At 43.5% G+C, this 24,657-nt stretch overlaps 1 protein-coding gene across 1 annotated transcript in view; it reads left to right on the top strand.

The window, feature by feature from the left end:
- The first annotated feature begins 1,250 nt into the window (after positions 1-1,250).
- Positions 1,251-24,657, top strand: part of ARHGAP35 (Rho GTPase activating protein 35) — a 73,034-nt gene continuing 49,627 nt past the window's right edge. Inside the window, exon 1 of the mRNA XM_065420799.1 lies at positions 1,251-4,959. Within this exon, the coding sequence (XP_065276871.1) occupies positions 1,258-4,959 (3,702 nt within the window). The 5' untranslated portion in view covers positions 1,251-1,257. The remainder of the gene's footprint in view (positions 4,960-24,657) is intronic.

The following is a 24,657-nucleotide window of genomic DNA, read 5'->3' as shown; positions in this document are numbered from 1 at the left end:
GTTAAACAGGAATACATATGCAGTGTTTCGTCTCCTTCCCTCTCCTCTCCTCCCCCCTTCCCTTGGGGGTGGATGGGCTTTCTCCTGTCTCCAGAACTGACTCTTATTTCTCCCCTTCAAGTCTCTGTCAGGCTGACTCATTTTTCCTGCGGAGTCCTTGCTCCCAGGCTTTCGAGGGTGAGTTGCTCCCTTCTCCAGCCCTCACCCTAAGGCCCTGTGCAAACTACAACTTTTAACTGAGTTTGTAACCTTTAGTGACATGGCTGACTTGTGGTTTGTGCCAACCCACCACAAGATATGGCAGTTATAATGATGGCTGGGTAAGTAGTGTCCATCGTGGCTAGGCTAGCATGCGGTTAGTAACCGTGGAAGTTAAATGTTTTGTCCTTGCCAGAGGCCTAGGCTGGCACATGTTATCCTGTAATCAGTCTGTCACAGCTTTTTGAACTGGGAGCAGGACCCTCACCTGTGTCTGGGTACCTGGTTTGGGTGGTCTTCCCTCCTGCCAGCTGGTGTGGTTGCCTCTTATGCTTATCTTTGTGCATGTTCTCCAGGCACTCAAATCCCAGTTGAGACCAGAAGGAGAACTGTCTAGTGCACTGTTACAAACTTGATTTAGGCGCATGGTAGGTGCAGATACACAAACATAAATGTGATGAAAGAAAAATTGCTGTCTGGACACAAACTGAACTGTAACTTGTAACTGGGTGAGGTGATCTCCTTCTAACTGATTACAAAATCATGGTTGAGGTGGTAGCATGGTCAGAGTACCTCTCCTAGCCTAGTATTCCCATTTGTTTGGGTGACCAAACATATACAGCTAAGCAGTGGGACTTCTGGGAGATGGCAAATGAGTGTGAAAGTCAGAATAATAAGATTGAGACACTGCATTGATAAAATATTTTAAGGAACAGTTTACAACTAGTTGCCATTTGTGTTTGTGATTAAATGCAATGTATTAAACTGTACTGACCGAGTCTTTCTTGAGTTCAGTTCTATTCGTACTATAATTTCAGAGCTGAAATACTGATTATTCTTTTTCTTTTTCCTAGGGGGAAATGCAGGCTATCCAATTATGAGACTCAGTGAGAACTGAGCTGCTGCTGGTGCATACGGTATGGGAACAGCAAACTTCATTGCCCTGGCAGTCCGCCTGGATTGATAACTGTCACCCCTACTCCAGCAAGCTTTGAAATTGCACGGAGTACTGGAAACACTAATCCTCTCGGAAGCAGTTGACTGTGGCAGGATGTGTGGATGATGATGATGGCAAGAAAGCAAGATGCTCGCACTCCCACCTACAACATTAATGTGGTGGGATTGTCCGGGACGGAGAAGGAGAAGGGGCAGTGTGGCATTGGGAAGTCTTGCCTCTGCAATCGGTTTGTGCGGCCTAGTGCAGATGACTTTCATTTGGACCACACTTCAGTTCTCAGCACCAGTGACTTTGGAGGAAGGGTCGTCAATAATGATCACTTTCTGTACTGGGGGGAAGTTGGGCGTCCCCTGGAGGATTGCGTGGACTGTAAAATGCATATTGTGGAACAGACTGAATTTATTGACGACCAGACTTTTCAGCCACATCGTAGCACGGCCCTGCAGCCCTATATCAAAAGGGCAGCTGCAACCAAACTTGCATCAGCTGAAAAGCTCATGTACTTTTGCACTGATCAGCTAGGGCTGGAACAGGACTTTGAACAAAAACAAATGCCAGATGGAAAGCTACTGATTGATGGCTTTCTTCTCTGCATCGATGTTAGTAGAGGTATGAACAGGAACTTTGATGATCAACTTAAGTTTATTTCAAATCTTTACAATCAACTAGCAAAAACAAAAAAGCCCATTGTGGTGGTCCTGACGAAGTGTGATGAAGGAGTGGAGCGGTACATTAGAGATGCACATACTTTTGCCTTAAGCAAAAAGAATCTCCAGGTTGTGGAGACATCTGCTAGATCCAATGTGAACGTTGACCTGGCTTTCAGCACTTTAGTGCAGCTAATTGATAAAAGTAGGGGGAAGACTAAAATTATCCCCTACTTTGAAGCTTTGAAACAGCAGAGCCAACAGATAGCTGCTTCAAAAGATAAGTATGAATGGCTGGTTAGCCGCATTGTCAAAAACCACAATGAAACATGGTCGAATGTCAGCCGAAAGATGCAGTCCTCTCCAGAATATCGGGACTACGTGTATTTGGAAGGAACACAGAAAGCCAAGAAGCTGTTCCTACAACATGTCCATCGCCTCAAGCAAGAGCATATAGAGCGCAGAAGAAAGATGTATCTTGCTGCTCTTCCTCTAGCATTTGATGCTCTTATTCCTAATCTGGATGAAATAGATCACCTGAGCTGCATAAAAGTAGAGAAGTTATTGGAGACTAAGCCAGATTTCTCAAAATGGTTTGTTGTTCTTGATGAGACCCCTTGGGATGCTACTAGCCATATAGACAACATGGAAAACGAATGCATTCCTTTTGACCTGATGGAGACTCTGCCTGCAGAGCAACTTTATGAAGCTCACTTAGAAAAGCTGAGAAATGAGAGGAAAAGAGCAGAAATGAGAAGGGCTTTCAAAGAAAATCTGGAGACTTCCCCTTTCATAACACCTGGAAAACCATGGGAAGAGGCTCGTAGTTTTATTATGAATGAGGAATTTTACATGTGGCTGGAGGAATCTGTCTATATGGACATCTACTGCAAACACCAAAAACAAATTATAGAAAAGGCAAAGGAGGAGTTTCAGGAACTGCTTCTGGAATATTCAGAATTGTTTTATGAGCTGGAGCTTGATGCTAAACCTAGCAAAGAGAAAATGGGTGTCATTCAAGAGGTTTTAGGTGAAGAGCAAAGATTTAAAGCTTTACAAAAGCTGCAAGCTGAGCGAGACGCCCTTATTTTGAAGCACATTCATTTTGTGTATCACCCAACTAAGGAAACTTGTCCTAGCTGCCCAGTTTGTATAGACTCTAAAATCGAGCACTTGATCAGTTCCAGGTTTATAAGACAATCTGAGCGCAATCAGAAAAACTTGCTTTCTGATTCCAATATAGATAGGATCAATCTAGTTATTCTTGGCAAAGATGGCCTCGCACGTGAACTAGCAAATGAGATTCGAGCTCTGTGTACAAATGATGACAAGTATGTGATAGATGGTAAAATGTATGAACTTTCCTTGAGACCAATTGAGGGTAATGTCCGACTTCCTGTTAATTCTTTTCAGACACCAACATTTCAGCCACACGGTTGTCTCTGCCTTTATAATTCGAAGGAATCTCTATCTTACGTTGTGGAAAGTATTGAAAAGAGTAGAGAGTCCACCCTTGGCAGAAGGGACAATCACTTGGTTCATCTTCCTCTGACACTAATACTGGTTAACAAGAGAGGGGACACCAGTGGAGAAACACTGCATAGCTTAATACAGCAAGGTCAACAGATTGCCAGTAAACTACAGTGTGTCTTTCTTGACCCCGCTTCTGCTGGCATTGGATATGGACGTAACATTAATGAAAAGCAAATCAGTCAGGTTTTGAAAGGATTACTGGACTCGAAGCGTAACTTAAATCTTGTAAGTTCTACATCTAGCATCAAAGATTTAGCAGATGTTGACCTTCGAATTGTTATGTGTTTGTTGTGTGGAGATCCTTTTAATGCAGATGACATCCTTCTACCTATCCTTCAGTCCCAAACCTGCAGACCTTCCCAGTGTGGCAGTAGTAACTCAGTTCTACTTGAACTACCAATAGGACCACACAAAAGACGGATAGAACTGTCCATCCTTTCATACCATTCCTCATTCAGCATTAGGAAAAGCCGGTTAGTCCATGGGTACATTGTGTTTTTTTCAGCAAAACGTAAGGCGTCCTTGGCTATGTTACGTGCCTTTCTTTGTGAAGTGCAGGATATTATCCCTATTCAAATTGTGGCACTCACAGATGGCTCAATAGACATTTTAGACAATGACTTAAGTCGAGAACAGCTGACTGAGGGACAGGAGATTGCCCAAGAAATTGATGGAAAGTTTACGACAATACCCTGTAGCCCGCCTCAACATAAACTTGAGATCTTTCACTCATTCTTTAAAGATGTGGTGGAGAAAAAAAATATAATTGAAGCCACTCATATGTATGATAATGCTGCTGAAGCATGCAGCACGACGGAAGAAGTGTTTAATTCACCTCGGGCTGGCTCACCTCATTGTAATTCAAACCTTCAGGATTCAGAAGAAGACACTGAGCCACCATCTTACAGCCCATTTAGAGAGGACACATCCATGCCCACTTTGCCCAAAGATCATTCTAAACTGTCAATGGAACTGCTGGAGGGGAATGATGGTCTGTCTGTCTTTTCTGTTATGAGCACTTTCGAAAGCAAGCTGAACAACAAAGTACCTCCTCCAGTGAAACCAAAGCCCCCTGTACACTTTGACATTACAAAGGGGGATCTGTCTTATTTGGAACAAGGGCATAGAGACGGACAGAGGAAGTCTGTGTCATCTAGTAGTTGGCTGCCTACAGATGGTTTTGACCCTTCTGATTATGCAGAACCTATGGATGCTGTGGTCAAACCAAGGAATGAGGAGGAAAATATATACTCTGTGCCTCATGACAGCACCCAAGGCAAAATCATCACCATTCGTAATATTAACAAAACTCAGTCTAATGGCGGTGGTAATGGTTCAGACAGTGAAATGGACACAAGCTCTCTGGAACGTGGTCGAAAGGTGTCTATTGTTAGTAAACCTGTGTTGTATCGGACAAGATGTGCAAGACTTGGGAGATTTGCCAGTTACAGAACCAGTTTCAGTGTAGGAAGCGATGATGAGTTGGGGCCCATTAGGAAGAAAGAAGAAGACCAGACATCCCAAGGATATAAGGGGGATAATGCTGTTATTCCGTATGAAAGTGCAGATGGAGAAGATCCAAGGAGAAGGAACATTTTACGAAGCTTGAGAAGGACAACAAAGGTAAGATGCTAATTTCTGGCTTTAGAGTTTGAGACTTAAAATATACCTTGGATTATAGAAGTCTTTTTCCTCCATGAGAAAAAAGCATACACTTTCTAAAACAGAGTAGTAGGGGAACGGTTGACTTAACTGGCATCAACCTCACAAATTAGACAACCCAATTAGTATGAGCATTAAAAACTGGGCTCAGAATGACTCTTTAACGGTCATTTGTATACTTCATATATTTTTAAATTGCCCCTACACATGTTCTTAATTTCTAATTTCTGACTAGATCTCTGTGAACTGTGTGTGGAGGAAGGTAGCAGAGAGTGGGGAAGGAAGGAAGGAAGATGATAGTAAATAGTTCATCACCAAGGAACATCTCTCTTGTGTAGAGAGATCCTTGTATTGCACCTAAGTAAAAAAAATATTGTTCCTAATAAGTGTTGTTTTATTTAGTCTTAATAAAGTTTCTTGCAGAATACTCTTGGGTTACTTCCTTAAGTTGAATGTTACAATCTAATGTGATTGAAGCAAGAAATCGTTTAATAGTAAGACTGATGCTGTGCCAAAGAAAACCTAAAGTGTTTGTTTTACTGTAGCGAAAGTGGTTGTCTAACATGATTGCCCGTACTTATTCCGTACAGTTCTTGGGATAAGTGTGCCCCCCTCTCCTCCCCGGCCCCTGAATCTTTGAGAGCAGTGTCACTTGTAACCATTTTTCACCTTAACCCTCCCCCCACATAGCTTGTTCTCATGTAGGTTTCTGAGGGTGTAGAAGGGTGAGTGGCCCCAGCTGCCCAGTAGTTACTTTTGTCCACTGAAAACGGAGCGAGCTCAGAGCATGCTGTTTCTTGGTGCTTCCCTCACCCTGTGTGTAGTTTTGGGGGGTTTGGGGTGTATAATTGACTGGTCTGAAGATTCAGAGCTTGGGTACCAGAGGCCCACTTTTCCCAAGAGTGTGGGGCTTGTTGCGGGCACCTCTGTAAAGAGAAGGGATGAACACCTTATGTTATGTTGCACGGGTGGTCCTTCTCCTTGAACTTACTGTGGGGAAATGCCAAAGAGTACAGAATCAATAATGATGGAAGATGTAATCTTTGGCTTGAATACATCTTTATATATAGAATAAATGGCAACGATAGATTTTACGGAGCATGAAAAGGAGGCAGGAGACTTTGGTGACTACATAACAATTGGTGTCAAAATTGAGTCCTTAAAAGCACCTTGCTAGCAACTTTTACAGCCTTGTTTTTAACTTAATTTAGTCATACAGGAATAAAAATTTAAATTCTAACTCCCTCCTTTGTCCATTTGTCTCCATACCTGAAAGTATCCTTATCCATGGATATAATCCTACAATCATGAGATGATATCACGTGAATGCTTTGAGATTATTTTTTTTACACAACGGCGATGTTAAACAGGTTTATCAGTATATTTCTTCGCTAAAAAAGGAATGCTGACGACCTTAACACATACAGTAACGAGAAGTTAACATGAAACTACTATATTTTGATACATTGCCAACAATTTTATGCAAATATATTGGTATTAGTATAGTATGTCATGGTTAGAGCTAGCCGCACCTGTTTTCCCCCTTCTGTTCTCTTTCAGTGAACCCCTTCAGGTGTCAAGTCTCATGCCTTTACCTATCCCAGGGTGGAATTCTGCCATTCTTCTACTCTTAGACTGGGCCCTAGGCTACAGTATCCTGCCTATCCAGCAGGTCTGACTGAATTTGGGTAACCTGTGGTTCTTCATTTTGGGAGTCTGTGACCAATGGTATACAATGATTAGACAGGCTTCATAGAACCAAGTAATTGTTTATTTTAACATTTCCCAGAACATTTAGACAAAAAGGATTTTAAAATAGTCTGCATGCATGTCTAGCTTAGCTAAATGCATACCCTTCCCTGACAGTAACTTAGGCCTCCTAGCTTCTTCAGACACCCTTAATGGGGTGTCGTCCCAGTTGGGTTTCCCTGAACAACTACTTGCCTCTTGAGAGAGAATTCCTTTTTAAACCTGCCAGAGTCCTTTTGATCTCGTGTGTTCTCAGGCCTTTTCCTGTCCTGATTAATACTAGTTTTGTAGGTTAGCTGGAGAAGAGGCAAAATCTTCAAAGATAATAGTCCTGGCATTGTTCCTTTACCACCCTCAAGTGTTTGCGAAGAGGTGGCTTATCTTGAGCAATTCTTTCCCATCCTGCCGGTTTTTTTCAGACAGTCTCCTGTTGCAGTAAATCATGACACTCAAACAGTCATAAATTATGCAGCAGCTCTGAATGTGTCACAAAGTACACTTAGCTAAAATCAAGAAGGAACCCCTCTGTGGCTCAGAACCTGAAACGGGAGAATAAACAAATGCAGAGGAAGATAAAAAGTCTTGAACCCAGAGAGACCCTAGAACTGAAGGTATCTAGATTAGGCAAGTAGATGCTGTAGGAATGGTTCTTCAACATTCCTTTTTTAAAAAATAGCCTAAGGTGCTTTACTTATCTCTGTTATACTGATAACACTAGGCGCAGCCATTGCAATCAGATTTACTCTTTTCCAGGGCGTCTCCCCATTGAGAGACCGAGAGTCACAGTGTTTGGTGCCAAACTCCTTTGGCAGTGAACATCGATCTCTTTTCCACCAACTGTCATGTTTTGGCAGTCAAAATTCCTCCCCCATATTTTTATCCATATAGGCGGGGATGTTGGGAGTATCGAGTAGTGAGTGAAGTTCTCCATTGCCCCAGGACCGATGTCTTTGATTTTGCTGTGCTGTATGTCTCAGGCAAATTAGCAGGAAGTTGAGAGACTGGAAAACGAATACTTCAAAGTTCTTGAATCTACTAACAGAAAATATCACTGAAGCAGCATGGCTGTACACCTATTCCAGGGGTTCTCAAACTGGGGGTCGGGACCCCTCAGGGGGTCACGAGGTTATTACATGGGGGGTCGCGAGCTGTCAGCCTCCAACCCAAACCCTGCTTTGCATTCAGCATTTATAATGGTGTTAAACATATAAAAAAGTGTTTTTAATTTATAAGGCGGGGTCGCACTCAGAGGCTTGCTGTGTGAAAAGGGGTCACCAATACAAAAGTTTGAGAACCACTGAATTCAGTTGAAACCAGTCTGCACAACTGCCAAATTCCTTTACTGAATTAGACAATAAACAGGACTTCTGGCTTGCTGGAGCACAGGTTTCTTGAAATGGCCCTATGACTAGATATTAAATCGACATATTAAAAACTACCTTATTCAAAAGGAATTTAAGGTGGGATTTTCTGAAGTACCTTGTTTGTGGTAAGGTATTTAATTGTCAGCATTGGGAACTGAAATATTTTATCAATAGAACAGGTAGAACTGAAATAATTGAAGAGTGCCACATAGCCTTGTATGTCCACTTTACCTCAACCCTGGTATGGAGGGGGTTACCTATGAGGGCATTAGTGGAGTTTAGTCTCCTCTGCACTCTCCTTTTGAGTCTGAAACCATCTCACTTGTGACAGAGGTTTACGTAGATTCCTGTCTACTAGGAATTCTGCTGAGACCCACAAACTCACTTTGCATATTTTGGAAAGGCATTGTGTTCCTATGAGGTGAACGGTGCTGTAACCAATTTTGTAATCTTTTATATGCAATTATAGGGTTTTTTTGTTACAGAGGTGCTTGTTGCAACTCCATAATTAAGGCTGAGTTCCAATTTGCACTTAAAGTAGGATTTCAACTGCTTTGATTCGTAAGTAAAATGTGTTGGCTTTCCCTTCACCCTCCCACTTTCCTGGTTCTTATCACGCAGACAGCAAGCAGCAAAAGACCAGAAGTCCGAAGCACAGACAATGCAATGTTTTTTGGGGTTAGTTTCTAAGCAAGCATATTCTGAAGCCCTTCACACCAGTTGGGCGTATCTCTATACGCCGATAGTCTATTCCCCAGTGTTCTGCTCCCAGCTCTGACGCCGCAGAGCGTTTACCTGTGTCCCCCTTCCCACCTCTGATGCCGCAGAGTCTTGCCTGTGTCCCTGTTCCCCCCCCTTAGCAAGCATGATTCCAATTTCGCAATATCTTCCCCAAGCTAGCAGCACTAACTCTGAGTACGCTATGAATTTTCTGAGAATTTACAAGTAAATCCATTGATTAATTTTGAGCTACAGTTAGTTAATTTGAGTCCATTAAGAAATTTAACATCTGTAAGTCATCTTTGTTTCAAATGATCTTAACAATGAAATAACACACTTCAAACTTCCCATGTAGTTAAAATTAATTGAAATCATGGACATAGGCTATATTTGAAGAAATTAAATTGTAATTAAGATGAGTTGTATCTGTTATGATACAGATTACAGACAGGCTCGGGTAACTGTAAATGGGGTCATTGTGATGTTAGATTACTCAACCAATGGCCACCCTTCCTCCACAGCTGATTTTTGTCCAGCAGTTCTATTGCATATAATGACTCATTGATTTGAGGCTCTGTGGTCTCTAGTCAGGAATTCTCATCAGTAGATTGTGGTCCAACCAGCACTGCTCTTTAAAGATTCCATGGTGGCATACTAGCTTGAGCCATCAGAGTTTGTAAGTCTCCCCATACACTGCTTTCTCAACTCCACTGTGCATTCAGGAAGTACTGATGAATTGAGGCGGGAGTGCAGGGGAAGCTCTTAAAGCCACAGACATGTTGGGTTTTACGGACGGGGCTCTCCTTGTTCTCCCTTTACACAGCACTGATCTCTGCAACACAATCTGCAATGTCCTTTTTGGTTTAGAAGGCTAAGGGATAGATTCAGCAGAACACTTTGGCAGCTTTGTGTTACGCAAAGCTGTTGTTAAACCCATATCCACTGGCTTGTGAACTCTGGCGACATTGCACTGTTTTCGTACACCAATGAATCTGCCCTTTAAAAGTCAAAATTAAAACAAAGTAAGGTTGATACTACATATCTTGAAATAAATAGAAATCTTGCATGGTAGAATTCTCTTTAGGCTTCTTTTTTAGTGTTTGTGTATGACGTTTTAAAATTTAAAACTAAGGAAATTCCTGGAAACGTGAACTACATTAAGAGGCGAAGATTTATAGTGTGTATCAGTAATTTAAGGGTAAGAAATGTTGTTGTAATATTGTTGTAAATATCCAAAAATAAAGTATTGTAAACCCAAGAAATTAAAAATTAAGGTAATATTTAAAAGAAGTCAAAACATGTTAAAGAAAGAAATGCATAATTAAGGCACCTAAACAGCCTTCGCTCTGCTCTGTAGTAATGCTATGATAGGTAAGAAATATGAAAAAACAAACAAACTTAATCTAATCTGGGACCACACACCCTAAAATGCCTTAATCATAATCAGAGACAAGGTGGATGAGGTAATATCTTTTATTGGACCACCTTCTATTGGTAAGAGACAAGCTTTTGAGTTTACACAGAGTTGCTCTTTTTTTCCACAAAGGTCAGTTATAGACTGATCACTCTCAGTCCTCATCCTCAAAGGAAACCTGCACAATACTTTCAAAAGACAAGCCTGGGAGCTTAAATTTATAACTTTGCAAGACACTAAAAATCATGGTCTTAATAATGACACTGGATTTATGTCATTTTATAACAATCTGTAATCCACTTACTCCCCTTTTTGTCCTGTGTCTATAGGGATGTTAAAGGGTCGCTTCACCTTGAATGGTCCTTTAGAATGTGGTGTCTACTTATGTTACGCTATCTGTTCGACCTTGTATTTAGCTATGACACTCTGAGTACCTTTCCCAGACCCGAGGAAGAGCTGGTTGGTCCAATTAAAGATATTACCTCCCCCACTTTGTCTCTCTAATATCCTGGGACTGACATGTCTACAACAATACTGCATACAAAGATAGAAATGTATCCTATAAAGCTAAATTGCTACTTTTAATAATATGTAGATCCCAAAATTGAGACTTAACCCTTTATCTTCCTCCTTCAGGCTTCCACTTTCCTTATAATTCATGAGTAACATATCATTTACTAATTAGATATGTAGGATAATGTACCCAGGAGCTGAGACTTTTGTCTGTGCATTTCAGCTTTATGGGTTTAACATTGGCAGTATGATATCCTATTAAAACAAATGCCTGTATGGTCAGTGTAAAAAGCACAGAACTTTATAAGCACAGCAGAAAGCAGTGGATTACTTTTTTAGAGTCTGGAACACCTTAGGGACAAATAATTTGCAATTAAAAATTCTCAGACTTAAACTTCCTCGTCCCAGGAGTGTTACCAGTGAGCATGCAATGATTTAAAACTAATCAGTTTTCAGTTGATTGTCCTGCATCTTTGAGAAAAATTAAATATAAGCGTGGTCCAGATCTGGTATTGTGCCATAAATCAATAGGCCCTTGAATACTACAGTATAGAAATGCCTGTAAATAAATGGTGGAGTATCTTTTGAGGGCATGTATGTGGAGGGAGGGGAAGAATAGAGACGCAGAGACCATATATTTAAAATGTCGATTTGAAGGAGTAGTGTAAGCGTAAGTGATGAAAGTCCACTGTGTGTATCTAAAAGAGTTGGCATTTCCCAGCGCCCACGTCAAGAGGTCAAAGGGCTTGGTGTAAGAATAGCAGATCTAGCAACAGAGCAGTGTGTGCAGAATGCTAATGGGGGAAAGGGCAGGAAATTCTCTGACTTCTCAGCTAATTTGCTAGTTGCTATGAAGCTGTGAAATTTACATACCAGGTAATGGTTTCACTGCAGATGTAAATGAAATATCTTAATTGCATTTCTAATGCACCTATCATGGTAGTCATAGCTGGGTATGTTTGTCATGATTTCATTTCATTCTTTCTGAGCTATTTTGAAATCAGCCTGTTGTCTGCTATACCTACTTGATTTCAAAATGAATTGTGTACATTTCAGGACTGCTCATGAGGGCAATGCTACCGAAAGTCTCTTCATGCACCGCCCTCTCCCTCCCCCCAGTGTGTTTTAAAGATAGTTCATCAGAGGAGCTGTGCAATTGATGAGCTAGAGAAACCATTCTCCCAATATTCCTTTGGAAATCCAGATGCATAGCCTTGCTCATATGGCCTTGCCAGTAATACCTCATCTTTAGTACGCTCTTCTTTGAGTGAGAAAGTATACGTCTTACTTGCTGCCTACCTATGTGTTCCTTATTCTGTAAGGATGGAAAATGTGGAGTTAGTCCTGAAATAAGGGAATTCCCCCCCAAAATTTTCATATTTTCATTTGGAGAGTTATGTGTGAATTATGAATAAACAGTAGCTGGTGAACACTCAGGTTTCCCTGCCCTTCAAAAGATGGTGAATTTTGACAGACAAGTTGAATGGTATGAAATTTGAACCTTGTGTAATCTTACAGCATGGAAAAAAAAAATTTTTTGTTGTAAGGAACTATAGTGGTTTGCCGTGTAAACACCCTGTCTCACCAATAGGACTATAGTTTTGTTCCTGTAACGTGAAATTATTGAGAAGGCTATTCTTCGGTGATTATGTAAGGTCAGTGCTGCTCCTTGCTTCAAATTGAGCTTTCCACACAGGTTTTGCCAACTTGGGCTGTAGAAGATTGTTCCTTACAATGAACAATAATAATAGCTACTAAATGGAAGGGTATTCTCATTCTTTCATCCTTAAACTCTTGTCTTCTTAAACAATGTTGCTACTGCTTTGCAAAACAGTGGTGATTTCATACTTGCAGCAGCTGTCCCTTGGCAAGCAGGGTAGGGTGGTATACTTCTTTTCATTGGCATTGGAGCGCTGTTCCTGAAAAACAAAGGAGGGCTGAATTGGTAGAAGTCTTGTACAGTCTGAGGAATTGTTTTGAAGTGGAGAGGTTTTTGCAATTTTTAAACCTTTTTGTATTGTGCGCTTGCTTTGAATTATAAAAATAGAATATCTTAAAAAAATCTGTCAGCGCTTAGCACCGTTGGGAATTAAATTAGAATAAGAAAAAGCCTATTTTTAGAAAACTATATTCTCTATTCTAAGACCCTCAATGGCATGCAGACCTCTGACAGGAAACCAAGTTTTAATTAAAAAGGAGGTGAACTTCATCAGTTCTTGACCTATAAGGTGAGACAGTCTTACCTGGGTGGGAACAATCTCTGAGGTGCATGAGAAGTGCTGATACGGAGAGCTCCTTTCTGTAGGAAAAACATATATTCATAGACCTGCTAAACTGTGCATTGGTTTAAAGGGACACATTTTAGTAATTTAGGTGCAGAACTCAGTGCTTAAATATTATGCGATAAGTGCTGTAAAAATCGATCACAGATGAAAATTTGAAGTATTTTTTAACTAAAAGATCACAGGACAGGGGAAATCTCCTCCAAAACCCATTGCTTATAGAATACCTGGATTAAAAAAATGTTTTGTGCTTGGCTACCTCAGAGCCAGCAGAGGGAGCACAAGTTAATTGCCAAACATAATTACTAGCTCTTGATGTTGATGCACAAACAATTAAGTAAATTGAAAGGCTTTGTTAATTTCAAGCTCCATTGGAAACACATGGAGAGAACCTCAAATATTTGCCAAATAGAAAATGGCAAAATTAATAATTTTTATAATAATGACAAATAATCTTTCAAGCTTCTCAGAGGGGATAAATAATAGAGTAAAAATACTTGTTCTGGTGTCCCTTTTTTAGTAACTTACCCATTACATTTAAAGTGTTAAGCTGCAATAGCATGTTACCTTGAGGAATTCCTGAGCTGGCCCCAGTCAGTGCTCTGATTCTTTGAGTCAAAATAAAAACTTACTTCAACTCATCAGTCTGTTGAACTCATTCTTTGTCAGATAAGGGCTGTATTCTGGCAGTTATTTTCCTGAGGTAAGCTCATCTGCATTAGATAGATACACTTGGATGTAGCAGGTATGTGCATAGATTTTTATGGGCAGAAGGGCCCATTGTGTTCATCTAGTCTGACCTCTCGCATAACACATGCCATAGAATTTCATCCTGTGCTTCCTGCATCCAGTGGTAAGTTGTTCCAGTGGCTAACTACTGTGTCTGTTTGTTTTAAAAATGTGCCTCATTTTCTGGTTTGGATTTATCTAGCCTCAACTTTCAGCCATTAGTTCTTGTTATGCTTTTGCTTGTCTAAAGAGCCTTCTAATCAGATATTATCTGACTGTGGAAGTGCTTATAGAACATGACATAGGTGCCTCTTAGCTTTCTCAATAAGCTAACTAAAGCTTATTAAATCTCTCTGTAAGGCATGTTTTCATGTGGTTCTCTGGTCCATTGTTTATGCAGTTAGTAACTATGGGTATGTCTACACTACGAGAGTAGTTCGATTTTAGTTAAATCGAATATGTGGAATCGATATTACAAAGTCGAACGTGTGTGTCCACACTAAGGACAGTAATTCGACTTTGTCAGTCCACACTAACGGGGCAAGCGTCGACATTGGAAGCGGTGCACTGTGGGCAGCTATCCCACAGTTCCCGCAGTCCCCGCTGCCCATTGGAATTCTGGGTCGAGCCGCCATTGCCTTCTGGGTAAAAAAATTTGTCAAGGGTGCTTTTGGGTAACTGTCGTCATCCAACCGTCACTCCCGCCCTCCCTCCCTGAAAGCGCCGGCGGGAAATCAGTTCGCGCACTTTTCTGGTCAGTGACAACGCGGACGCCACAGCACTGCGAGCATGGATCCCGCTGCGACCATCGCTGCAGTTGTGGCCGTTGTCAACGCATCGCAGCTCATCATCTACCTTTCACTGAGGCAGATAGAGAGAAATCAGGCGAGGAGTCTACGGCACCGGGGTCAGGACCTGAACTCCGAGAGTAGCACACGCCTGTCTGAAACCAGGACACCCAGTGCCGAGGACATCACGGTGGCAATGGGTCTTGTGGATACTGTGGAACGGCGATTCTGGGCCCGTGAAACAAGCACGGACTGGTGGGACCGCATAGTGCTTCAGGTCTGGGATGAATCCCAGTGGCTGCGAAACTTTCGCATGCGGAAGGGGACTTTCCTCGAACTTTGTGAGTTGCTGTCCCCTGCCCTGAAGCGCAAGGACACCCGGATGCGAGCAGCCCTGACTGTCCAGAAGTGAGTGGCCATAGCCCTCTGGAAGCTTGCAACGCCGGACAGCTACCGGTCAGTCGCGAACCAGTTTGGCGTGGGCAAGTCTACCGTGGGGGTTGTTGTCATGCAAGTAGCCAAGGCAATCGTGAAGGTACTGCTGTCAAAGGTAGTGACCCTGGGAAATGCGCAGGCCATCATAGATGGCTTCGCCGCGATGGGATTCCCAAACTGCGGTGGGGCTATAGATGGGACTCACATCCCTATCCTGGGACCGGACCACCAGGCCAGCCAGTACATCAACCGAAAGGGCTACTTTTCAATGGTGCTGCAAGCACTGGTGGACCATAAGGGTCGTTTTACTAACATCAACGTTGGATGGCCGGGCAAGGTTCATGACGCTCGCGTGTTCAGGAACTCTGGTCTGTTTAGAAGGCTGCAGGAAGGTATTTACTTCCCGGACCACAAAATAACTCTTGGGGATGTGGAGATGCCTACAGTGATCCTCGGGGACCCAGCATACCCGCTAATGCCCTGGCTCATGAAGCCCTATACTGGCGCCCTGGACACAGAAAAAGAACTGTTCAACTACCGGCTCAGCAAGTGCAGAATGGTGGTGGAGTGTGCTTTTGGCCGTCTCAAGGGGAGATGGAGAAGCTTACTTACTCGCTGTGATCTCAGCGAAACCAATATCCCCATTGTTATTGCAGCTTGCTGTGTGCTCCACAATCTCTGTGAGAGCAAGGGGGAGACCTTTATGGTGGGGTGGGAGGTTGAGGCAAATCGCCTGGCTGCTGATTACTCCCAGCCAGACAGCCGGGAGATTAGAAGAGCCCAGCGGGACGCACTGTGCATCCGGGAGGCTTTGAAAGACAGTTTCCAGACTGAGCAGGGTCACCAGTGAATTTTAAGTTTGTGGACTCAGAACCTGAACTTGCAACCGTTTCTTTACCCAGTTACCGTTGACTATCCTCTCCAGTTACATACCCCCTTCACCCCCTTCCCAAAAAATAAAATCTGTTCTGTTTTGTTAATGAACACCGTTGTCTTTATTACTGTTTTCGCGGGAATGTTTTAAACCTGGGACGCAGACTGTGGCGGGGTGCGGGTTTAGTGTTGTGATGCAAATGATGCTTCTAAACTCCAGGAATGACGGGTTCCGCAGTGGTGGACTGGTTGTTTCAACAGAGCCTGCCAGCCCTCCTGGGCGGGACAGCGTGTATGTGTCGGCTATGTGACTGTCTGGCAGGGGGAGGAGGGTTACAGCTCCCCTGCTGCGGGGCTCTGTGATGCATTAGATCTGTAACTGCCCTCCCCCGCCACAAAGTCACAGAGCAACCCCCCCCCAGAACATGAAAACCACCTCCCAGATTGAACAGGGTCACTAGTCACTGCACTGGGTATGTGTCCTGATCCTGGACCTGACCCCGCCTCTGTACCCTGGTAAAGGTGACTGTCCTGTCCAATTACCATGCCCCTTCCCCTCGTTCAGACAGACTCTCCTCCAAAATAAAATCATGGAAACAGTAATTAACAGAAACGAATATTTTATTATGAACCAGACATGAAACGTGGGGGTTGAAACTTGCACGGGGGCTTCTGTGAGGTGTGTAGGAAAGGACTTTTAAAATTTTGGGGAATGAGAGCCTTCTAGTGCTAGAGCAGTCTGCAGGGGTTGACTGAAAGTTTTAACGGCCCTTGCCGCCCCTTCTTCTTTGTACTTTGGGTGAGGGGGGTGTGGGACTTGGTGGCGGGGGAGGGCGGTTAGAGATAGACTGCAGCGGGGCTCTGTCCTCCTGCCTCCGGTCTTGCAGAACATCCACAAGGCGCCGGAGCGTGTCCGTTTGCTCCCTCATTAGTCCAAGCAGCTTTTCAGTAGCCTGCTGGTCCTCCTGACGCCACCTCTCCTCCCGTTCCATGACTGCTCGGTGCATTTGGGACAAGTTCTCCCTCCACTGTGTCTGCTGGGCTGCCTGGGCTCGGGAGCAGCTCATTAGTTCTGAGAACATGTCCTCCCGCGTCGTCTTCTTCCTCCTCCTAATCTGCGCTAGCCTCTGGGAGTGTGCTGACAGGCTGGGTTGGGAGACAGTCGCAGATGTGTCTGTGTGAATGGGAAAAATGGAGTGAATTCCTGAGACAGATAAATGAAGTTGTGTACAAAGAACCTAGTCTTTCTCTGTGAACAAGACCATGCACTGCACCTCTCACATGCGCACTCAGGACAAGGTCGAATTTTCGGCCATCGCCTTCAGTGCCTGGGGTCCTGCAGTGGTCTTGCAGTTATCTGAGAAGCGTGGCAGGACACCTGAACTTCTGTAGCGTGCAATCATGGTAAGCCGTAGACTTCTGGCTGCTTAAAACTGTACTAGTAGCACTGGCCTCCTTTCACATTGAAAGCAATGCCAGTCTCTGCTGCCAGCAATCAGGACAGCATGAACTCTGCCCCTGTCCCACCCCCTCGCGGCTGTTCCAGGGAACGATCCCTGTATGCTGCCCCTCTCCCTCCACCGCGTGGCTGTAAAGCAGTCCCAATACTAACATTCCCCTCCCTAATTCAAAGCAGGGCGTAATGAGCGACATCACCCTGCTGAGGATCTCGGAGTCCCAGAGGGAAAGGATGTTTCAAGAAAGCCTTCAGAAACCAGGGCCATTTGCCGCTATGCTCTGCAGGGCGATGATACCAGAGTATCTGATGGTGTCGTGGCGCGGTAACGTGTCCTACCACGGAGGGCCCACTAAGATCGCCCTACCCAGGAACCTGATGAACAGGCTGGAAATGTACCTTCATGAGACCTACGAGGAGTTCTCCTATGAGGATTTCGCCTCCATCCCCGGCCATATTGACCGGATTTTCGCGTAGGTGCACTGGGACTAAAGAGTGGAGCGTCTTGGGCAGCATAATCATGACTTACCGGACATTGTACAAAAATTTTTAAATACTTGGGACTAAATTGTGAAGAGCCTAAGGCAGACAAATCATGAAAAACCCTTTGTTACTATTGTAAATATTCCAGTTTTTTTGCAGATAATTGTTTACATGTTTAAGCACTTTAATAAACAGCCATTGTTAATATTATAAATATTCCAGTTCTTGTAAAAATAAATGTTTAGATATTTAAAGCACTCACTGCTTGATCCTTCCCCTGATTCTGTCTCCGGGGTAAGGGATGGGGACGGTTGGTAGGGGATCTCGGTAAGGGTGATGAAGAGCTCCTGGCTGTCGGGGAAATCAGCGGTGCCAGCGCTGTCGACTGCCTCGTCCTCCTCATCTCCTTCTTCATCTTCCCCGTCCGCTAACATGTCCGACGAGGAACCTGCCGCGGACAATATCCCATCCTCAGAGTCCACGGTCAGTGGTGGGGTAGTGGTGGCGGCCGCACCTAGGATGGAATGCAGTGCCTCGTAGAAACGGGATGTGTGGGGATGGGATCCGGAGCGTCCGTTTGCCTCTTTGGTTTTTTGGTAGCCTTGTCTCAGCTCCTTGATTTTCACGCGGCACTGCGTTGCATCCCGGCTGTATCCTCTCTCTGCCATGGCTTTAGAGATCTTCTCGTAGATCTTTGCATTCCGTCTTTTGGAGCGCAGCTCTGAAAGCACGGACTCATCGCCCCACACAGCGATGAGATCCAAGACTTCCCGATCAGTCCATGCTGGGGCCCTCCTTCTATTAGATTGCACGGCCATCTCTGCTGGAGAGCTCTGCATCGTTGCCAGTGCTGCTGAGCTCGCCACGCTGTCCAAACAGGGAATGAGATTCAAACTGCCCAGACAGGAAAAGGAATTCAAATTTTCCCGGGGCTTTTCCTGTGTGGCTGATCAGAGCATCCGAGCTCGGACTGCTGTCCAGAGCGTCAACAGAGTGGTGCACTGTGGGATAGCTCCCGGAGCTATTACCGTCGATTTCCATCCACACCTTGCCTAATTCGATATGGCCATTTCGAATTTAGCGCTACTCCTCTCGTTTTGGAGGAGTACAGAAGTCGAATTTAAGAGAGCTCTATGTCGAACTAAATAGCTTCGTGGTGTGGACGGGTGCAGGGTTAATTCGATGTAACGGCGCTAAATTTGACATAAAAGCCTAGTGTAGACCAGGCCTATGTTATTCTCCTTTTACAGATGGTGTAAATTAGGCCCAGAGGTTATGGCTTGCCCAAGGTCACATAGCTAGTTGTCATTTTGTTTTCCTGGTCTTAAAACGAACATAGTAACACTTACACACTTATTGCTTTGTATAGATGTAAAATGAAGGTTAATACTCCACATTTTCTTATCTGCTGAAAGATTTGTATAGTGATGTTGCAAAATCCATTAGCTATCCCTGAAGAACTGATTGAATCTGGCAAATAGAAAATAGGAAGACTTCAGTTAAGGCATTATGACCTCCATCTTCAAAGATCAAGCTGCTAATAAGAGGATCCAATTCCCTCTAATCTTTTTTTTTAGTGACTCATCTGATACTAGAGTTTGTTGCAGGGCAGATTTTGTTCATTTCTTTGGGCTAAAATGATATAATAGAGCAAAATATACACTGGCACGAAATCCAAGACAGGGATGTATAGAGGAGAGTGTTCATCAGCTTTTAGAATTTAAGTTTGGTAAGAGGCAAATTGTGCTTGGCATTTTAATTGGTTCTGCAAGTTTTGTGTTGTTTTAACATATTCCTGTTTTGTCCTGCCAGCTTTTTAGTTAGTAGCCTTCCTCACTCTGTTCAATGTTATCTGCTTGTTCCTGTAAAAGGCAAAGATCCCTCCAGGTATGTGGGAGAAAACAGTTGGTTCATGAAATCCAAGCTTCAGGCATCACAAGGGGCTTGATCATACCATTTCAATTCTATCTTTTCATGAGTGTTCACAGTGGCCTTTGAGACAGTATACCTAATATAATCCATGCAGTAGTGCATTACTTAAAGCATACAGCATCTGCACCTTCATGAGGCCAACTGTCAGAGTAACATGTCCAGTGTTGGCTTCTTTAAAAGAGAACTGGATAAATTCATGGAGGTTAAGTCCATTAATGGCTATTAGCCAGGATGGGTAAGGAATGGTGTCCCTAGCCTCTGTTTGTCAGAGGGTGGAGATGGATGGCAGGAGAGAGATCACTTGATCATTACCTGTTAGGTTCACTCCCTCTGGGGCACCTGGCATTGCCCGCTGTCGGTAGACAGGATACTGGGCTAGATGGACCTTTGGTCTGACCCAGTACGGCTGTTCTTATGTTCTACTAGCCTTTCAGTCACTTTGATTTTCATGATAAATTTCTTCTTTCTTAGCATCTTCCATAGTCTGCAAGCTTTCTATAGCTGATTCAGTACTTGGTGTGATCACAGTTGGTAAGAGATGATGTAATTTAGTTCTAGCTACCTTGTTTTAATGCAACAGAACTTTAACTCTGTAGATTTTAACAATGGATTATGATGCTTTTCACCTCTAGGTTACTGGTAGGAAATTTAGCATATTCCAACTTCAGTGGTCCATATGAAACAAACAAATGGACTTTTGGTCCAGCCCCAAACAAGGATGTGTTTCCATATTTCACAAATCATCATCACTATTGTCACTAATTGGCCTGCAAATTGGCAGTCTCATTGGAAGCAAATAATTGAATGACACACTGAAGCTGAACAGTCTTTCTGAATGCGAGAAATAGTTTATTCAAATCAGGTTTGAGACATTCTCGGGAGTCAGCTTGTGTTACTGCTGTCTGGACTGTAAGTAGAAAACATCAGTCTCCAATATTACCAAACCAACACCTTTCACCAGCATTAAATTCACTTTAAAAATACAGTTATTATTGTAGTGCCTAGAAATCCCAGTCATGGACCAGGACCCCAGTGTGCTAGACACTGTACAAACATAGAACAAAAAGACGGCCACTGACTTTTTTGCTTAGTAAGAAAGTATTACTATGCTTTTTCCTCCTCTTTCAGTTTCAGGCTGGCATATGTGGAGTTGAGTAGCCCCATTTGCCCACACTGGAAGAGTGCCTAGATTGATTAGGATTGCAGGGTGCCAATTTTATTCTCATTTGGTGTATCAGGTAAAGCATATCAGCATTGGAGAGTGGTGCTGGTAACCAGATTCCAGCATCAATTCCTCACAGATGTCTAGTGGGAAAAGGTAGCTCTGCTTGTGACCTCCTTACAAGTTGGTTGTGATTGCAAGTTGAAAAAAGCTGCCAGCATACGTGTAGTCATTGCTTGACCCACCCTTCAGTCCTCATTTACATTTGTATCCGTTTTCTTTCGCCTTTAATCTTGTCGAGTAATTAAGTAGCTAAAACCTCATCCCAGAATGTAAGTCTTGTCCAAGTGAATTGCCTGAAGTTTTGCCTGATGTGGTTTAGATGCAGAGATGCCATCATCTAGGTGATGCTTCTTGGCACTTAACCATCATTCCCCTTTGTTACAGGGAGAATGGGCAGCTTTTCCCTTAACCATCAGGCTGCTCTGGGCTGCTGTTAGAATTCTCTCCATATTCCTGCCATCAAAGCGATGCCGTTGTGTCAGTGTATCACTCTGTGCAATCTGATCAAATCCTTCAACACGCTGGGGCTGTGCCCTTGCAGTTCAGCTCAGTTGAGCAGAAACACTATTTTTTGCCAAGTTCCAACAGATCAATGAGCTACTTCAAGAATGCAAAGATCCAAATAGTTCTGGCTCTCAAGGTAATTCTGTTCTCTGAACAGCTACCAGACTCTGCTTTATTGCTTTTTTAAAAAACAAACACAACCTCATATACCATTTTGTCAGCTATGTACCATACTGTTGTCCAAAGCATAATACATTAGCATTTATGCAACACTTTGTGTTTTCGTGTTCTGCACAGCCATTAATTAATCCACCCTCACTCCTCTGAGATAGCTAAATATTATTCCCATTTTACAGATGATTAAATATTTTTAAAATAAAGACAGCTATGCTTTGAAGTCTGTGTGGAGAACTCTCAGCAGGATCATGATATAATTGCTTCATTAATAGGGAGTACAAAGCATAAACCTTGAAGCTTTTTGTCAGTTACCCACTTCTAGTTCCTGGTCCTTTGTCTGCTTTCCACTTTCTCTCACTCTAAAGCCATTCTCTACTTTACCTGTTACGGCAACTTCCAGAGCCTCTGCTTTGAGAGGGGAAGAACACTGAAGAATGTGCTGCTTCATTAGGTGCTAATAAGTGGGTTCTCAAGCCCTTCCTTGGAAAGCAAGAGTATTGTCATTGCTGCTGCTTTATTCCTTGTCTCCCACCCTTTCCTGGTCTCCGTCCAACAAGAAGTTGGAGTCCTGGAGCAGATTCCAAGTGAGTCTCCTACATAGCAATGCAGGCATAAATTATAAATATCCCTGTATGCAGGCCTTTGTTTCTGGCAAGGTTCTTAATGCTGAGACCCAGCCAAGACACCTGCTGTTTTTATAGAAACTGTCAGCGGGCCTGAAGTGCTGTGAAGAGCCCTTACCCTTTTAAAGACCAAACAATTATATTCTCTCTGAGCAGGAGATGTGTGGGGCAGGCAGTTCTATTGTATGAACTGGACGTGCTTTTTTGTAAGTACAATTCTTGGTGATTTTTTTTTTTTAGTGAATTCTAAAAAATAGGTAGCAATGACATGCGTCTGTCTTTCTAAAGACTTAATTTATCTCCTTTGTAGAGGCTTTCAGTCTGATTTGCTAACTGAGAATTAGCTGCTGTAAATGAAGATGGATGTTGGGATGATGTTGCTTTCTTCTTGCTGAGTGCCTGCTGCTGCTCTCTAACCCTTTTAGTGGTTCCCTAACGAGTGACACATGCCCAGCTAAGGGCAGGGGACTGTCCATTAGACATCTGGCAGGTGGCACCGAAGGGTGACGTTTCCAGCTGAAATTTACAAAGTAACCCTTTTACTGCCTGAAGTTCTAGAAGGGTTTCTACATATGTTGTAGCCTCAAATTTCCTTGATGCCCCGACTTTGGTGCACACTGCATCTAGTCACAGGCAGCTAGAGATAGAGCTACAGGTTACACCATTCTGTTGCCTTTCGGCTGAGTCTAAGGCCTTGTCTACACTGCCACTTTACAGCGCTGCGACTTTTTTTTCTCAGGGATGTGAAAAAACACACCCCTGAGTGCTGCAAGTTTCAGTGCTGTAAAGTGGCAGTGTAGACTCTGCACCAGCTGGGAGTGCTGGTACTACTCCCCTCGTGGAAGTGGGTTTTTTACAGCGCTCTCTCCCAGTGCTGGTGTTGCGTTTAACCGCGTTTAACATTGCTAGTGAAGACATACCCTCACAAACTTCTTTAGAAATCTGCTAGGTCATCAGAATTTGCTTCCTGTAAACGTTTATCAGCAGTTCCTTTCCCCTTTATGGTTCATCCAGCTACTACTTCTGAGGAAGGAAGGAAGAGAGATTCATAGTTCTAGTATTTGTATTCCGCCATCATCCTGCTGTGCTATAGACCAGTGGTTCTCAGTGAGGGCCCAGGGCCCACAGGGGCTTGCAAGCAGGTTTCAGGGGGTCCGCCAAGCAGGGCTGGCATTAGACCTGCTGAGGCCCAGGGCAGAAAGCTAAAGCCCCCACCACCTGGGGCTGAAGCCCAGGGCTCCAAGTCCTGTCACCCGGGGCTGAAGCCAAAGCCTGAGCAACTTCGTTTCGCAGGGCCCCCTGTGGCATGGGGCACCAGGGAATTGCCTTGTTTCCTCTCCCCTAATGCTGGCCCTGGTGTTTATATGCAGAAAAACTGTTGTGGCACAGGTGGGCCATGGAGTTTTTATAGCATGTTGGGGGGGCCTTGAAAAGAAAAAGGTTGAGAACCCCTGCTATAGATGATTAAAATGATGTACAATTTGAAAGCTTTCTAGTGATTGGAGTCATCCCAATTACAGCTTCCTGTCGTCTCATTGTTGGATCTCTGACTGAAACACCGATTGCAAACTTCTTCTCCGTTGAAGAGGACTCTCTTGTTTGTTAGCCCTGTCCAAGCATAGTGTACCGTACTTCATAGGGTTATTTGGGGAAGATGAGGATTTTGTCATCTTGGCAGTTGTACGTGTTGAAATTTGTATTGAATTTCAGTAGATCTGTGAGCTAGAGTATGGCAGCATTATTTTAGACAGCTTCCCAAAAGGGGTGTGCTGAGGTTTTTCATCTGATCTTGGAGCCAAATCTGAGAGGGCAGTGTCTCTTTTTCACCTGTTAATTTATTGCACAGAGCAAGCATGCACATAGCAAAGGGGCATGTGACAAACTGCACATCACAGACATAGTAGGTGTGGCAAGGGATTGACATTAGGATTGAGAACTGTAAAGTACATATATTAGAAAGGTGGAAATAAGTGTCTCCCTGTACTGATCTGCTCACTTTTCCCTCACTTTCTGTACACAGGACCAGCACACAGAGGTACATGTAGTAGGTTACATTACAATTGTTGTGTGGGGTTAGCTTTAAGTATGGACAAGGTTTTCATTCCTTTTTTCACCACTCTTTTGCTACTAAATTTGTCACGTGATACCTGTTCTAAATTTGCTGTTTGCTTTTATTGGCACAAACAAGATGCTGTGCCTGTTGCACAAAAATAAACGTTTCTCTCATTATTGCAAACTCAGTATTGTTCTAATGTGTCCATGTGTGTCACCACTGCTATGCAGGAGGAAGTTTTATAGAAACACAGACTAAACAGGAAGTGATCTGTTCCAGCGGGGCGGGGATATAGACAATGGGGTGTGTGTGTGTGAGAGTTTCTTGGAGTCACATGGC

This window comes from Emys orbicularis, chromosome 21 (genome assembly GCF_028017835.1).
Source record: "Emys orbicularis isolate rEmyOrb1 chromosome 21, rEmyOrb1.hap1, whole genome shotgun sequence".
Lineage (NCBI taxonomy): Eukaryota > Metazoa > Chordata > Testudines > Emydidae > Emys > Emys orbicularis.
This window is presented reverse-complemented; position numbering and strand designations above follow the sequence as displayed.